Here is an 18744-nt window from a genome sequence, read left to right on the forward strand (position 1 = left end):
TAGCCTCAACTGCAACCATTTTTCCATCACCCACAAAGATGAATCTCTCATCATCACTTGGTTGTCGGCTCCACAAGCAACCCTGCATAGTGATACTAATGTGAGTAGTAGCACCAGAATCTACCCACCAAGTATCATTGGGTACAAAAGCCAAATTAATTTTGGAACAAACAAGAGTTAGAAATTTACCCTTCTTTACACACCATGGGATATATTTAGGACACTCTTTCTTCATGTGTCCTTTATTCTTACAGAAGTAATAGGTAAATTCCTCATTACTTTTCAATTTCTTTTGCTGAGAAGACCATTTCACAACATCCTTATTGCTCTTCATTTTCTTATTTTGAGGGGTCATAGCCAAGTAAGTACTTATAGTCTTATCTCACTACAGTCTCTCTTCCTCTTGCACATAGTGATATATAAGTTCATTAAGGGACCATTTGTCATTCTGAGTGTTATAACTCACTTTGAATTGCCCAAAGTGTGCAGGAAGAGAGATCAAAACCAAGTGCACGAGCAGGTCATCACCAAACTATAACTTAAGTGACTTGAGTTTTGATGCGAGATTAGACATCTCCATAATGTACTCCCTTATGTTCCCTTTGCCTTTATACTTCATGGAGATGAGTTTAGCCAAAAGGCTACTCGTCTTCGCCTTTTCATTCTTGACAAAGAATTGTTCTATTTCTTCAAGGAACTTCCTTGCACTTTCACCCTCAGATATAGAGCCCCGAAACACATATGGAATAGAGCATTTCATGATCATCAGACACATTCAGTTAGAGCGTTCCCATTTCTCAATTTTAGCCTCATCGAGGTTTTCCGCAATGGAAATGAGTTTCTCCACACGAAGTGCAAGATCCAAATTCATACAACCAAGAATAATTTCTACGGCTTCCTTCCAGACCTTAAAGTTTGTCTCATTCAGTAATGGGATGTTACTGATTTGAGCAGAAAATTTTGTAGCATTAGTAAAAGACACTGAATCCACATAACAAAAAATTAATAACATGTTCAAATCTAAACAAACAAGACATGTAATATATACAAAAACAAGACATGTTCACATAATAGATCTATCACAAGATACCTAGCACAACATCAATTTCTAGTCTTTGGACAGAGAAATTAATTTGTAAGTGGTACTCTCAATGTAATGATCAAATATTAACAATTAATTCTGTAAAACATAAAAAAAAACTTTATAATTGTTACATATTTATCATCACAGGTATGTTATTATTTGGCCAAATTATATCTTCCTTTAAGCCGAACACAATCCGCATAAATAATCTCATAACCATATGTGTAATTTCAATTAATTTCTACAACAGATGTTACTTTGTCAACAAATAGCATCAATTAATTCAAAATAATTACCAGACAAAAGAATAAGCAATAGGAGTCCATTACAAAAGAAATATAATCTTGGAATTAAAACTTTTAGATTTGATATTTTTTATAATTACTAAATCTAATTCCACAATTTCCTTTCATATAATTTCAAATCAAAATAGTGCAAGCTATTTAAAGAAACAAGACAAAGAAAACATTTGAATATAAACACTTGTACAAATGTAATAGCAATATAAATTACTACAAGTATGTACACTTTGATTATATATATAACATATGCACCAACAACAAAAAATGAAAAACTAGATGCACACTTGAAGTCTGAAAACCATGTGAAAATTGTACTATATATACACTATAAGTAAGTCTGCAACATGTAACTGGTACATATATTGCAAAATATATATATAAAGACAGCAATAATGAATATTTAAGCTTGCCCAATGTCACATATAGTAGTCTCTGTACAATAATTAAACTTAAAAAAATAAAGGAATATTTTTTTTTCTTTTTTGACAGAGACATAGCTTTATATATGAAAGGCATCACTCCACGATATATATATATATATATATACCAAATCCAATATATCATAATTTTATGACTGCGGAGTTATCATATTGCGTAAATAAAATATTTCAATATCACCTTCAAGTAACAATTACTTCGGAGTTATCACACATGATAGACCATGAATTATATACATTATTCAATGCAACAATTAGATTGCGTAAATGATCAATTAAGATATTCCCAATTTTCATAGCGGAAGCAAACAAAAAAATTCCTAAATTAAATTTAGGGTTCATACAAAAATTGGAAAAACACTCTTTATTGAGAATCATAAAATTCAGAACCTATGCTCTGATACCACTTGTTAGGAATTATTCCTTATGATCGGTGAAACATCGATCCTAGGATCTTGAATCTCATGATTCTCACACACATATATGAAACAAAGGGTACATTGTCATACCTGAAATCCATGTTCCTGGATGTGCTCCTTTGATCTACGTTTCTCTAAGAGGTTTGTAGTATGATGATCTTCCTCAACCAAATCACTGATTCCTCTTGGGACTTGCGTTTTCACTTTGATGGGGAGACGAGAAAATTGAATTTGATTTGATGTGTTGGGGACCATAACCTTCTTTATGCGTTAACTTATAGGGTTCTCATTATCCACTATAGGTTAACTTGATGGGTATCCACTCATTAAGCCCATATCCGTTATGAGCTTTTAGAAATCTAAGCGGTGCTAATAATTAGATCACTTATAATATAACACGAGAAATAAATAACTGATATCATTGTATCAAATATATGATGCCCACCTTAATTAGAAATTATAAATTTCTAACATAGTCATCTACCTTTATTGTGTCACCTTCTAGTTAATATTCATTCATTTTTTCTCAATCTCTCAATTTCATATCACATACAACAATCTAAATAAACAAACACTGACATGCTCTAATAAAACAATTCACTTTCTTCCTTCAGTTATATATATATATATGTGATTATAATCACAAACAATCACTTCAATTGATAATAGCGTTATCTTGCTTAGGATGTTCACCTTGTTTGAATTCATTTATAATTTATGTTTATCTAATTAGTTATTATTTGAGTTTATTATCTTTTTGTTTATAGCAATTTTGATCTATATAATGAATTGTTTGTATGAAATCTTTTATAAGTTTAATCAATATTTACAAAACTTATACACTTTTAGTTGAAATTTGAAACAAAATGTATAATTCATTACCCTCGGTAAGAGTCATTTACTTATTTAAATGTAAAGATATTGGGATGCTCGAAGGATATATGATTTATAATCTTTCCTTTCCTTGTGATTATCAATCTGCAAAAGCCGATAGAACCTCTACTCACAACAAAATAATATTTGAAAGAAAATATTGATATATGTTATTTGCTTTGTTCTCTATTGATGAATAATCTTCTTTTATTTTATTTTTCTGTGTGCTTCACTTACTCTTAAACTTCTCATATTATTTGTTTGCATGAGAGAACATCACAAATAAGTGGAAGTAGATTATTTAATTACCGGTGACATATAAATACTATATTAGTGATTCAAAAGGATAACGATAAGTATTATTTTATAAATAATTTCTAGTTATATGAATTTTAGAAATATAAAAAAAGATAAATTCATGATCATGCTCAAAGACACACTTTATGGAACATTTCCTGGATAGCTTTAAGAATCATCTCAATTTACTCATATAACTTATAATCAAAGGCCAAATTAGAATGAAATAGAATAAAAACAAAACAAACAACATATAAAAATTAGAAACCAAAGAAGAACAAACTAAATTAACACAAAATTCATAATAGTAAACTCATCTTCTTGTTATCACTGTTCAAGAAAAAAATGATTTAAACATAACAGCTGCAGTATAAAATTTTAGAGAAATTTAGGAAGATTAATAAAATAACATCCAAGCTTGATGAATATCGACGTAAAAATATAGATGATAAAAAATAAACATTGAGGGTTGTTGTTATTTCCAATTATTTCTATGTCCCCATTCTTTGGGTTCCCCCACTTCAAGGTTGTGCCAGATTTGACATCAGATGCTTAGTTGTGAATATTATATTGTTGGTGGTGTTTTCGTGCTCATTGAAATTGAAGAGAATGAGAGAAAGATAGGGAAAGAGAATGCATTTTGAAATAGGATAGATGAAGTTAATGCACAAAGACTATACTGTATGCATAAAAAAAGAGACTATAAAGTGTAACTATCATAAACAAATTGGATATCATCATTACTCCAAGGGACATTATTCTCAATATAGAAATGTAACTGCCATGGAAACATCCATTTTGTGTATGCTACATTTAATGTGTCAAGAATACACATATCCTAACTTTAGATAGATATAATTGAATTAGAGTTTAATATCTATAGTACGACAATGCAAATTTTTTTACACTCAACATACATTACTTACCATAAATTTATATGGCTTTTATTTAAATGTTTGATGATTAACGTATAAATAATCTTTTCTTTTTTTACGGTATAAAAACTAGTTGTACTGTCATTGAATTATTAGTTTAGCATGATAAAAAACTTGTCTAGATCCGTCCAATAATGAGTTCTCTCTCTAACTTGTTATCTTTATGAGTCATGACAGGTGCGAAGATTCCACGTTGCAACCTCATCACTCACCTAAATTAGGCAACCGTTGAACCCCACGGTTACTCTCTCTCTCTCTCTCTGCAACTGCATTCTCTCCCTTCCCATTTCTGAGAAAGTGGAATAGACCCCAGAGAAAATTTTAACCCCTTTCTCTTCTTTTCTCTCTCTAGGGGTCCAATTCCATTTCTCTCTTCACATTCTTTTTTTTTTATTTTCATTTTGAGCTGATTTCTCAAAACCCTAGATATCGTTGATTTGGGGATACGTTTGGAGAAAAGGAAAGAGAAGATTTTGAACCCGACCCATTTCGATTGGAAGGGTCCTGGTACAAGGGGATCGTTTGATTTTTATTGAAAATCCCCTGGATTTGAAGAATCATAGAATAAGGGGGTAGATGCGGGGGAGAAAACAGTTTGGAATTGAAAGCCCTAATTGAGATAGGAATCGTTGTTGAAAATCAGAACCCTTTGATTGTTGTTTTTGTTTCATGGATTTAAATTTGGGTTTTCTGATTTTTGGTATTTCAATTAGTTTTTATGCTTTTGTTGTCCAATCTCAGATACATGATGGTAATGGTGCTAAATCACCACCCGCATTTGCATTTTATTCTCCACCGCCGCCGCCTCCACCGCCACCACCACCACCACCATCTACCTCATTTGGTTACCCTACCCCACCCAGATCGCCGCCTCCACCACGTGCACCGCGCATGAATCAAGCTCCCCCAAAACAGGAACATAGCAATGAAGGCACTCTGAGAAAATCACCATCGCACCATAAACTTCACCACCACCCGATCCATTCGCCGCCACCACCACCACCACCACCGCACCGGATGAACGCAGGGAAAAAGGTTGGGCTTTTGTTTATTGGCATTGCTGCTATCATGCAGATTGGTATGGCTGGGTTTTTGGTATTCAAAAGAAAACAGCTTTTAAAGACCAATGACACATATGAAACTCATGCTTGAAATTTTGTCCAATCAATTCTTATTAATTTGATGGGATGAAATTCTATGCTGAAACACACAATAGTTTGGGGAGGGGTATTGGTTTAGATTCTGCAGAATTTGTCAAGAATAGCAAAGATGGAAAGGGATGAATTTTGTGGAATCATTTCAGCCCTTTGAGTTATTATGTATATTGGTATTGTTAGTGTTGACATTTCCTTCACCTTTAATGTTACTCCTTTTCCCCTTAGTTACATTACATTGGCTTGTAATCTAAAGAAGCCCTGTGTTCTTCTCTGGCCATCTTTTTCTCCTGTAATTTTGATCTAACATGTTCAATGTACACGTAGGAATCTTTGAAGGATTAACAATGACAAAATCTTCTCTTTCTCTTTCTTCCCTAATTAATATTAGAAAGAAGCCTTATGTATTGTTTTGTTCTGTTCATCAATATAAACTTATGTACTTGTGTCTAGTGGTTTGATTTATCTTTTCTTGTATTACAACTGGTGTTATTAATTATTGTCTTCTAGCGTCAATCAGAATATGTTTGCTAATGTTTAGTTCTCTCTAAAATGGCGTATTTTCGTTTTTTGTGCAGAGGGTGAGCCTCGGCCCGATGTTAAGGTTGATGCTCCATGACCAAGTGGTCATGGGTTCAGCAGATATATATCCTCCCTAGTTCCCACTGGGTTGGGAGCCTTGTGCATTATGCTATAGCTCTCTCTAAAATGGCATATTTTCTATTCTGTGCAGTGGATAGATATGAATCGTATGGTGTTCTAGTTTGCCACCTAAAGGAATGATGCATGTTATGTGTTTTAAATTGCACCGCAGGTCAAAATATTATGGTTCCAGGAGCCTCTGTAATGGCATTGTGATCGCAATTGCGGCTACTGCATTGCGATCGCAATTGCGGCTGTATTTTCACGCTCTCCTCAATGGCATTGCGACAGCAATTATTGTCGCATTGATGGCATTTTCACGCAATTTTCCTTAATTGTAGTGTCATGGTGACGGTAATCATAGTTTAAAACAGTGCATGCTATATCACATCATATTTGTGTTAGGTGACAGATGTATATATAGTATAGATCTGCATAAAACTGTGGGAGAACAAAGTTGATATACAGTTATTCCCTCATAAAACCAAATTTGATGGGCTGCAAAGGAGATTTAATTCCCTTGTTGTAGTGGAATCTGCAGATGGTAATATTATGTGTTTGTCCGAGGTTATGACAAAGTGCATTTTTGAATTGGGATTGTTTTTGCTTTAAAAAGATTTTGCCTATAGGATTGTTATGTCTGGGTTGCTGAAGGAACCTTGTTATTTATTGGGAAGTCCAAAAAGCATTCTTTCAACTTAGGTTGATGTGTGATATCTTCCCTAAATTTTTGGGGAAAAAAGTGGAAAAAACATTCTGCGTTATATGAAACTTGAGCTATAAAATGTCAATAAAAGAACATTTGTTAAACCTCAATAATGTCCATTAAATAATATGTACTCTGTATTTTTATAGTGTTCTTAGTCATTGAAATCTTGTCACTTATATGGTTATCCATAATATTTGAGTTTACCATTCACTATATAAGAAGTATTTTTACTATTCATCAAATCTCAATGAAATAGGAAGAATTCACTGTTTTTTTATCTTCTTAAGAGAAAAGTAATTTCACACCATTTTATGGTCACCAGCTCCTCTGTGAGAAACAAATGATGCATCGAATGCTACTGTCTCCTCTGATGCAACATCAACTTATGCTAATGTGGCCATTTCCAACACTTCTTTGATCTGCAATAGTTTATTTATGAAACAGGGTCCCTTGTTTCCTACTCTATTGTTACTCCTTCATCTACTGGAGTTGAACAAAGTAGTGTTACCATGACAATCACTGAACCTATTAGAAGCAACTACAGATTCACTTGATTCCAAAGTCCCATTTATTGTTGAAAATCAAGCTTCTCAAGATTTTGCTACTTCAAGATATTGATGGTTCCAAAAGAGGAGTGACAAAAGTGGGAAAAAATTAATGTGACTCCACCTGAGGAGAAGGCTAATGATGATGAAACTTTGGTCTATGCGAATAAGCTGGAAGCAAAAACTACATTTAAAGGGCAATCTGATTAGACATGGGAAAATGAAGGACAAGTTATTTAATTAAATCTAAGTCACCAATTATCATATTGATAATTGTGATTCATGAGTCTCATAACAAATATCCTAGTATTTATCAGTAGTTTATGTAGTATCAATATTCAAGGTTTCAATACTCCATATATAAATGCACTTACCTATTTTGACTTGAGTCTAGTTTATCACTTCGATCAAGACAATAAGTTTTAGGCGATGTTGTCGAGAACAATTTTATGGTAATATTAAGAAAAGCTTACCTTAAGTCAATTATTTTATTTTCTGCATTTTAAAATTTGGTTGTGCCATATTATATGCATTAGCATGTCAATTAAAACATGATTCAGGCTTTTGAAAAGATTTGTAGTCAACTAACTTAGTCCCAAATAGTTAAATAAGTTGCTTACTCGGAGCTGAGTGGTTGAAGTCAATTTTTTTAAGGGAGGTTAGCATTTTGATAGACTTTAAGCCTAAAATTGACACTCAATCAGTCTCAGGTCTTCTACTGAGATCTTGTTCCTACGTGTACGACATCAATCTTAACTATGAATCTCTTTTCTTAGTTTCTCTTTTATCTTTTCCAAAAAAACTAGTAAAAGATTTATTTACTAATTCTTACACTATACTTTTGAATTATCATTATTAAACACTGGTTACCATCTATCAATTTTGATTGAATCCTGAAACATTTTTATAAAAAGAATAAAAAACACCAAAGAAAGTGGCCTCAAATTAAATTAAATTAAATTTATTACACCAATTTGAAGGGTTAAAATTTATGTATGGACAAACAAAGATAATTGAAAATTATGATATAAATGCTTATCTATGCACCCATTCTGCTAAGTCCTGACTAGTAAAATATACAAGTTCCTTCTACCTACATACATTTTACAAATATCATTTGCTTCCAGAATTGCTTACTTGTATGAATTTGACCCAAAATGTTACATTGTAAAAGAAAAATATATCCTCCTTTATGATCTTATCTTCCTGACATAAGATTCACAAGATTTTGATTTTCATAGAAAGAGCCAACATCCCAGTCATCAGTAGTTGAAGAAAGTGTCATAAGAGCCACCACAATGGATCTCATACTTGGACGGAGTTGGGGATTGTCTTGTGTACATGCTTTGGCTAATTGAGCTAGCTGCAACCCAACACAGTGAACATAATAAGTAGGACTAATTGAAATCATAAATATTAATGTTCCAAGGTTTAATCTGTAACCTGTGTAACACCAACACGGGTAAGTACCGAGTTCGGTGATCGACATTTTGTAAAAAACTAGAGTATGGGTACGTTGCATGAATAAGGTATGCACACTGCTATGTTGCATGATTACGGGTATGACAACGACAAATGTTGTTTAGTATTATGTGAAGACCTGTCTGTTTAATTATGTGTGAATGTGAAGATGAGAGACTAATTCTGGGATGTGACTAAGAAGAAAAATGGGAAAAATCCTAAATTTTCAGTTCAAAATGACTCGATTTTAAAATGATTTACATCGAATGAGTACCAAAGAGTACTGATACCCAGTTAGTACTCGATATGGGAACATCACCTTCTTTGAAGGACCCATGCAACATAGAATCCAAGAGCCCCCAAGAGGTAGCTCAGTTGATAGAGTTACGAGACATAAAACTATCAGAACTTGGGTTCAAACCCCGACATTTGGTTTAATCTGACAAATGCTCTAACCTTGCGCACAGAATCAATAGGGTAGTTATCCCCTAGCCTTGGATCCACTACTTTGCATAGATCTTCAGTTGAATCAGGCTGATTAAGAACTCCTTCAAACTGCAATACATAACAAATAATAATAAAAAGAAATTAATACCACAATAATGGTTGATTTGAAAATAATGAAAATTGTGAAGTAGAGAAATAAAGATTAACCAAAGCTACAAGGCCCTTTGAGTCAGCAATAGATTCATTTGCTTGTATGATAGCTTCCTTAGCAGAAATAAGTTCATAAAGAACAACTCCAAAAGCATACACATCTACTTTGGGTGAAACATCTCCATATTGAGCATACCTTCAAACAGAACCATCACAACAAATCCATGTTAATTAAATAGTGAACTTCTAAAGAAATACAACTTACTAAAGAAAATAAGTAAACAATAAAACTATATGCACTTGGCAGAACCTCAGTGCAACACTTAGCAGGACAAGAGACTTAACAGTCACTAGAATAAATAATACACCAAAACTTAACTCCATGATTCCATTGCAAATTGATTTTTGGTTAAATGAATCTTCTGTCCTTCAATTTTTTGTCATGTGCGAAGTTCATACCCCTGATTTTTTAGGGCGGTTTTGATCCTCAAACTTTTTTGGTATGCAACGTTAGCCCCTTCGTCAAGTTTCTATCCAAAAACTAACTGAAAAAGCCTTGTGTGGCTAATGGTCAAAATAGCCACGTCATTGCATTCCACTAGTTTTTGGACTAAAACTTGACAGAGGGACTAATGTTACATAACTAAAAAAGTTTAACGACTAATGTCATGCGAAAAATAGTTGGGGGTGAACTTCTCAAATGAACGAAAAAAGAAGGACGAAAAATAGATTGAAGACTTCACCAATAAAAAAGATACATTTAAAACAATTGGCTTTTGGGTGCAACCAGTTCAATCTTTATTCTACTTAAAAAGAGGGAATTCTAGAATATGTTAAGTGTGTGTCTTAACAAACATTCATCAATTTTCTAATTAAAAAGAGGTCCTTCTAGAAACATATATACATCAGTTAACCATATTAAAAACTATTTTGCATTAGTACAGTATCCGGTTAAACTTTCATTCTTTAAGATTGTAGAATAACTACAAGATCTTTAAGATTGTAGAATAACTACAAGATCTTTAAGATTGTTTCAAAACTCAGTCCTACGGGGAGTGTGTGAAATAACAAGCATTCATCAATTTTCTACTTGAAAAGGGTGCCTTCTATGTTATGTTAAGTGTTTGTGTCTTAATAAGCATTCATCAATTTCAATACAGAGGACTTCTACAACATATAGACACCAATTAACCTTATTAAAAATTATTTTGCATTAGTAGAGTATCCGATTAAACTTTCATTCTTTAAGATTGTAGAATAACTACTAGATCTTTAAGACAACGACAACAACCAAACCTTAACCTCACTAGTTTGATGTAATGGATTTAAAGTACCCCTTCACTGTTCAATATACTCTTCGGCTTATAATTTTTTACCAACTGCAATGGCTGCATTTATTCTCTCCTTAAAAGTTTTGACACATGAACTTGGAAGATAGATGATTAAATGTTCAAGTATGAATAGCTAGTTATATTAAAAGAATGAGTTATCATACTCTGGAGGCATGTATCCAAATGTTCCAACAAGACGACCAGTGGGAAGTGACGAGCTTCCAACTTCTGTCAGTTTGGTCAAACCAAAATCAGCAACCTGCAAATAAGAATATGTTTAGAGCTTTCATAGCGGTCGGGCGGTCCAATGCATAAGGCTTCCACCTAGTAAGGCCTGCAAAGGTTTTAAACCCATAATTTCATGGTCACTAAGCTAACAACCTTACTATTGCATCGAGACTCACCCTTAGAGCTTTCATAGCAATCCAGATATTAAAAATAAAGATCTTAATACAAATCCAACCTTTCCCCGGAAGTTTTTGTCGATTAATATATTTGCTGACTTTATGTCACGATGAATATATACAGGCACAGTATGCTCATGAATATATTCAAGACCTCTGGCTGAATCCAAAGCAATCTGCACCCGGGCAGGCCATGGCAATGGGTCTCTTCCTGTCAACATTATCACTTGATGACATTCATGATACCTTATTAGTAAATACGAACTAAACTATGAGCTGATCTAACCTGAACCACGCAGATGTTGACTCAAGTTTCCATTCTCAATGAATTCATAGACAAGGAAAAGAGAACCCTCTATACTGTACCCGATCAACCGCACCTTCATCACCAATAAGAGTTTAAGACATACACAACATAAGATGTAAGAATTCATGTTTATATGAAGAAATTCCAATGTCTTCATATGCAAAATTACATAGACAACTTATATCAGAAATAACTAGGGATAAGAAAATTTGGTTATAGTAAACAGAGAAAATATTTAAGCATTTTATGTTTGTTACAATATCTTATGTGTAGAAGCTTCCAGAGAATCTTTAGATTCAAATACTAACCCACTATTGAGTGACATCACTTAAATTTTAGGGGCAGCCTTCTGTTTTTTCTGAAATTTTCTTCAACATTAAAGCTGGGAATAGTAAGGTTGCCGCTTTATGATCTAGAGGTTACAAGTTCAAATCCTTGGAAGAGTCTCTATGTTTGCAAGGGCAAACTGCATATACTTATCCTCCTCAAACCCCACCAGATGGGATGCTCATGCATTAGACAACCCTTTCTATATTTAAATAATATGTTGAAGTCTTTCTCTTTCACTATTATGCATATTAAAGTAAAACAGATATCATTCTCAAGTAATAGAGCCACATGAATTCTTAACCCATATAGTTTTTTCTAGATAACAGGGTTCAGTTTCTGACATTAAAAGAATCTAATGAAAAGAATGAATTTGACAATAATCTAATGGTGCCTCCATAAGTATTAACTGACATGTATGACTAATTATCCTATTCAAGTCTATGGTGAAGGAATGATGGATATATGCAAACCACATTTTCAGTTAATGGAAGAATGCAAAGTGTTTGTATGTGCTGATATATTATGAGATTCTATTAGATATTAATTGTATTTATCTGATTGTGAGTATCTGATATACCTATACAATAAATCTACATAACAATTACAAGAATTCCAATAGTGTATATGATCATGAGATGCCCCTAGCAATAAAATATTTGGACAAGTGAACGAATGGTTAAAAAGAAAGGAAAGGATGAGGGACATGAAAAAATGGAGAATCAGAAGCAGGATGATTCCCAATTGAAAGTAAAAAAAATTGATTAAACACATTAAATCTCTATATAGGTATTGATGACAGAATATTAAAAGATGAAAAAAGTAATATCAGAAATAAGCTTTTAAATTGAAAGTAAATTGAACAGGCATGGGAAACTAATTCAATACCGTAGATGAATGCATCAACAAATAGAAACAAAAGACAATAGAAAGCATTCAACACAAACAATCCTCAATTAGTAATCTGCAATTTTCAAATCTAATAATTTCCTTGTGCTAGCCGACCCCACCTAGTAGGATAAAGCTTAGTTGTTATTGTTGTAGTCTACTCTCAAAATTACTACATTCATATCCCGAGCAAACTCTAGATATGATTGAAATTAATCTGAGTATATGGTATGCAAATAAATAGGATGATACTTTTAAATAATTGAAGTTTGAAAGGTTTATTACCAGGTTAAGATGATGAACATGTGTCAGGACTTTCAATTCAGCAAGAAATTCTTTTGATGCTTGCATATCCATCTTCTTGATTGCAGCTTTCTACATGGGAAAAATTATTGGCATATATAAAAATGAGAAAATGCATTCTAAAATAAACATGTTATGGCTAATAAGAACAAACAAACTGATCCATCAATAGAGCATTATCAACTATCAAGCACTATGTAAAGATAGACATAAAAAATGCTTCTTAATTCTTATGCATCTTAATTCTTAAGCATAAAATGATGTTCACAAATTGACATTTAGAAGAATGACATTCTTTTAGCTTAACCATCCATGCATATCACAGTATATTTTTTCATCTTTGATCATGAATCATCAAGGTTTTCAACATCTTTTTTTTAATCTAATTTATGTTTCAGTTATACTGCACAATAGCTTTCTCATATTTGATTGAATGTCACATAGTATTGGTTCAATTAAACTATAATCTTCTATTTCAGCATGTCACTTTCATTTGACTGCCAACTAGTCAAATAGAAAACCAACTAGATGAATTGACAATGATAAACTCGTAAAAAAGTAACAATGAAATTTTCTGTTCAGGAATGCTTCTGAATTTAGACAATTATAAATGTCATTACTAACCTCTCCCCTCAGCTCTGCATAATAGACAACTCCAAAACCACCTTGACCAATTTTATTAGCCATGCTAAAGTTATCTGTAGCACTTGCTAGTTCTTCATAAGAGAATTCCACCGATTTGTCCACGGATATCCCAGTGGTGGCAGCAGTACGAGCAGTTTCGTCTGAAAGGGTAGCACCAAATCACAAACATTATTAGTTTACTTTATTGAACGTATAAGGTACTGAATGTTGGGAAAAGTTCCAACGTGAACAGAAACGTAGTGTAGAATAATAAGCTCATTGTGTCAGATGATTGGAGATACAAGAAAAGATGAAGTTACGAACCAACGTGCTCAGGAGAAAGTTTTTTTCTTTTTAAGGTAAAAGTAATTCCATTACCAACAAGCACAATGTACAAACAAAGAAAACATGATTGCCAGATTCTAGGAAGGGTTCAATCCCATTACACAACTCAGAACGTATAAAAGCAAGAATACGACAATCAATTATAATTCTATCAACTAAGATGCTGTTTTGCCACTTTCTAACATCAGGATAGCAATGCATTGCCCTTACTCAAAGTGTGATACTCGGGATAAAGGTGCAGAAGCATCTATTGCGGAGAAGATGATATAGACTTGCCAAATGTGGTTTAGACATGTGAGAAGACTAACAGACGCTCCAATGAGAAAAATGGATCAAATGGAAGACAGTTCGACTCAACCATTAAACAATGTTGATCTAAACGGGTTTCCTGAAATTTGGTTTTTGATAAGGTACAATGGCTTCATTTGATCCATGTAGTCGATCTCACCTAGTTGGCTAAGAATTGTTATGGATTTTGTTGTCGTTGTGAAAGAGCAAAATGAACACAGCATTTTTTTCGAATTTCGAAATGAAATCATTATGAGCATAAATATCACACAACAGCTCATTAAATGGAATCTGAAATATAGATTCCTTCCTAGCCCATTATTTTTCTGTCCGTCACACTATTTCTTAGTAACATAACCAAAAAATTGTGCAAATGTGAATTAAGAGCAAGAAAGTTCTAAGTGGACAATATTGGCACTAGCATCAAACATTTAATATTCTCCACTTGGATTTTAATTAGTAACAAGATATGTGATCTACAATACATAGAAATAATAAATATACCCATACCATTTTGAACAAAGAGTGATTTGGAATCTTGTTCAAGAAGTTCCTCCTTCTGTATCTTCTTCTTCCGGAAATATCCAACATATATGCCGGCTACCAATAACAGAATACCAGCCAATACTCCAATAACAATCCCAGCAATAACCCCACCAGCAAGACCTGCTTATATAGAAACAAAAATATGAGCTCAAAATAGCATTATCCTTCTATTTTTGGTATATACTAACCATGTGTTTAATATAAACATCAAACTGAAGAGAAATTCATCACATAACCAAATTTCTGAGGAGAGAAAGTCGAACCTTCTGAACTGCAGATGAAAATGAAAACATAGTCATTGGCTTTATTAATTAATTAGAGAATGAGCAATAATTCAACCATATGTGCAGATTGCATAAAAAGTAGCCTTCTAGAGCTTACCTAGAATTCAGAAACACATAGCTGCCGTTTTGATCTGTGAAATGAAAGAAAGAAGTAAGACAAGTATATCGAAATTTGTACTTCCATGGAGAATGTTTAAAGATTCAGATATACACATGAAATTTGTTAACAATATATGCTTGAATGAGTTTTAATTATGTAAGTCACTGGCAACATCAATCAGATATAATTGTTATTTCAATAATAGATGCTTCATTCAAGTTATCAGATGAATTCACATTTCAGAAGACTTCTGATTTTATTTGAACTTCTAAGGATAAGTAAAAATAGATATAAAAAAATCAATGTTTCTAATAACCCCTTCAAAATTAGACATCATTTCCCAATGTATAAACCAGTAACACATCATTATCCAATCCTTCAACAATATTTAGTAACAATCCATGGAAAACACATAGTTGGAAATTTCAAGTGTGAGTGAGATGTGGGCGAAGAAGTCTCACACCGAAAGAAATGAATAAGTTGAAGGGTATATAACTAGAAAAAAACCATATAGACCAAATGCCATAACTTTTTTGGGCCATGATGTGATGCAAGTCACTAACTTATGTAAATATAGTAAAGCATCCAAATTAAGAAACAAATAAGTCCAAAGTTATTCAAACACAACAACCAAGCCTTATTCCTATTCCCACTGGATGGAAGTCCTATATTCAAATCCTTGGAAAAAGAACAGAAAATTAAAAAACCATTTGTTTAAGACTTTTCACAAAAAAATAAAATTGACTTTTTAATTTCCAACACTTTCATGTTTCTTTGGTCATAGTTTTACTAGAAGCTACCAAGAAAACACTGAAAACCACTTTTATGAGAAGCTATATTTTCCAGCTTCCCTCAGAAGAAGCTCCTAATTTACATAAAACGGCTTCAATAAAAGTACTTTATAACTACATCCAAACACAAAATAGCTTCTGATTTACATAAAGATATACAACAAAAATTACTTTTGAGAGCATTTTTAGTATGACTTCTTTTATAAAACTTTAAACAAATTGGCCCTAAAACTAGATAACCACCACCATATATAGCACACATGGAAAACTAATTCTCAATAATCATGTTAGCAAAATCATAAAATTACCCTTTCCCGGAATATAAACCAGTCCACTCCCTTGATTGAAATTCACACCAGGATTATACCTCTGCAGCAACCCCGAATCAAGATCCACACTTTTCGACACCGAATCCAAAGTGTCCCCAGGCCTAAGCGGATATGTAATGAACAACCCATAATTTGAAACATTTTTCTCACCACAAGAACAATTGACAGTAACATTAAGAGTTCCAGTATCAGGAATATTATTAGCAGGGTAGCTATTGAACTTCATCAACCAATCAATATTAGTCAAATTTGCATATTCTGTCTCAGCAACAAGCTGATATGTGTCCCCTGTCTTAACATCATACTGAAACATATGACCCAGAAACTCACCATCGATGCAGTCACATGGGAATGGAACATTAACCCTGATGAAGGCTTGAACACTGTCTTTGTTTGGTATTGTGTCTTTGTTATATGTGACTATGTCTTCAGGGATTTGGAGAAGTTGTGATGACATTACTTGTGAGATAGATGTTAAGGTGGAACCTGAATACATATAGTATGAGGCTAAAGCTAGTGAACAACCTTGTGTGCACTTGGATTCTGCACTTGAAAGCAGTAACAACCAGAGGAGGAACATGATGAGAAACATGAGAATTGGTTTCATTGAAAGTTTTGGGCAAGTATAGAAAATAAATGGGGGATTGAAAAAGTGAAGAAAGTATGAAACTTTGAGATTGATATGGGTTTGTGTTTTGGATTGGAGGATTGAGTTGACCTGAGGAATCAGAAGAATGATAAGATAAAGTCTGTTCAACTTTTGTGATGGCTTAATGGCTTTTTTCTGTTTTCTGCTGTCATGTTGGACTGAGTCCACGGTTTGTAATAATGATCCTCTAACACTTATAAACCATTTTCTTTCGGTACATTTTTATATTTTGTTTTGTTCCATATTTATAAACCATTTATCAATAGGTAATGTAATATTTTAGGTGAATTTAGTAGAGATTTATAAACGATCAAATCATTATTTATTATTCACTTACTTAAAAGTTAATCATGATTGACATATATGGTGGATGTCTAATAGTGTGATATATACATTTTTTTTTCAATTTATAAATTTTAGGTTTTGTTTTTTTTATATTATTAATGGTATTTATCATCTTATTGATTCAGAATTAATTATTTTGGTTGTGTGATTTCTCTTTTTAACAAGTACTGTTTCTGAACTCAAACTCTTAATCTTTCGATCTTTCTGAAAATCTAATAATATCTTACGCTATTGGATGAACATTTTGTTAGTGTTTATTGTTGTTGTAGGTTTTGTTTATTATCGGAAAATAGTTATGTAATGAATAATACCTACAGAGAACTGAAAGTGTATGAGTCTTATATACTGTTATTATATTATCCATCGTTCATATTTAAAAATGATTGACTTTTCAAGAAAAATAATTCAAATGAATAGTGGATAATATAATGTCTATGTATAAATATTTACACTCCCAATACAAGATTTTACACTCATATCTAAATCTATTGAATTGGGATGATTAATATAGATATAGTAATTATATAAGTCACTTGAGGCAAGGATATAAGTATATGTTTATATGATTATATATTCATGTGTTGATATCTGATTTATATGATTTTTGATGATAATATATTTATATGTTTCGATCATATGATTAGTAACGTCCCGAAAAATACTTCTCAAAAACATTGCGGAAAAATATGGGTAAATTTTTTTTTCTTTTGAATTGGTGACATAAAATTGTTTCATTTTAAAAACCTTTCCTTTTCCGGGACATTACTTAAGTAACTCGAATGCGGAAAATCAACTTATCATTATCGAATGATAACTTAACCTGATTCACAATTTCCTGAATAATACGATGTATATAATCGGTTAAGTCATAGTTAGTTCATACAGACTAGGTCAGCAAAGGCGGAAACTACATCGCCACTAACATATACAAAATCAAAAGAAACACAGTCCCCGCCAAAAACAAAAGGGGACATCGACTAGTCCACAAGCTAACTCAAAGATTCCAGGAATATTGGACCCCTCACTCGGGTCCTCCTCCTCTTCCTAGTCAGACACGAGGTCGATCACCTCCACCGAGCTCTCTACATTGACGAACTCAACGACATCTTTCTCCTCTTCCTCTTCCTCCACTTCATTATGCCATAACCCAGCGGCATAATTCAGAGGGGATGACATTCTCAACACCGGAGCCTTCCCGCAGGGACCTTTTCTAAGACCACTGCTTCTCTTGGCTCTACTGGATGATGGAGCACCCAAACAATCTGGCCACGTTCTATACCCGTGGGAGGGAACATCACCATCACTCCTGACTGGCGGGTATCGAAGTCCATCCTCTAGAGACATCAGCCTCTTTCGCGGCAAGGTGAATGAAGTGTCAATGTAAGTGTCGGGTTGAGGGATCATCATCGATGACCCGTTGTACACCAT

The 18744-nt window shown here is 33.1% G+C and overlaps 2 protein-coding genes across 2 annotated transcripts; one reads left to right on the forward strand and one right to left on the reverse strand.

The window, feature by feature from the left end:
- On the forward strand, window positions 4463-5953 carry LOC109334330 (forkhead box protein B2-like). The gene has a single exon (XM_019570043.1). It carries the CDS (start codon window positions 5017-5019, stop codon window positions 5497-5499), a length of 483 nt encoding a protein of 160 aa, XP_019425588.1. The 5' UTR covers window positions 4463-5016; the 3' UTR covers window positions 5500-5953.
- Window positions 8406-17126, reverse strand: LOC109334313 (lysM domain receptor-like kinase 3). The gene is made up of 12 exons (XM_019570018.1): window positions 16302-17126; window positions 15200-15233; window positions 15082-15089; window positions 14777-14938; window positions 13640-13800; window positions 12998-13087; window positions 11477-11570; window positions 11250-11401; window positions 10951-11045; window positions 9513-9651; window positions 9315-9413; window positions 8406-8760 (listed from the first exon to the last, which is right to left on the reverse strand). Exons 1-12 carry the CDS (start codon window positions 16927-16929, stop codon window positions 8596-8598), a joined length of 1827 nt encoding a protein of 608 aa, XP_019425563.1. The 5' UTR covers window positions 16930-17126; the 3' UTR covers window positions 8406-8595.

Source organism: Lupinus angustifolius, chromosome LG02, assembly GCF_001865875.1.
Source record: "Lupinus angustifolius cultivar Tanjil chromosome LG02, LupAngTanjil_v1.0, whole genome shotgun sequence".
Classification (NCBI taxonomy): domain Eukaryota; kingdom Viridiplantae; phylum Streptophyta; class Magnoliopsida; order Fabales; family Fabaceae; genus Lupinus; species Lupinus angustifolius.

Excerpts from the sequence above, each read along its gene's own strand:
- LOC109334330 (XM_019570043.1), top strand. The coding sequence starts at position 5,017 with ATGGATTTAAATTTGGGTTTTCTGATTTTTGGTATTTCAATTAGTTTT.
- LOC109334313 (XM_019570018.1), bottom strand. The coding sequence starts at position 16,929 with ATGAAACCAATTCTCATGTTTCTCATCATGTTCCTCCTCTGGTTGTTA. Across the intron at positions 11,402-11,476 it reads TCAACATCTGCGTGGTTCAG|GAAGAGACCCATTGCCATGG; the intron begins GTTAGATCAGCT and ends TAATGTTGACAG. Across the intron at positions 8,761-9,314 it reads CTATTGATTCTGTGCGCAAG|CTAGCTCAATTAGCCAAAGC; the intron begins GTTAGAGCATTT and ends GTTGGGTTGCAG.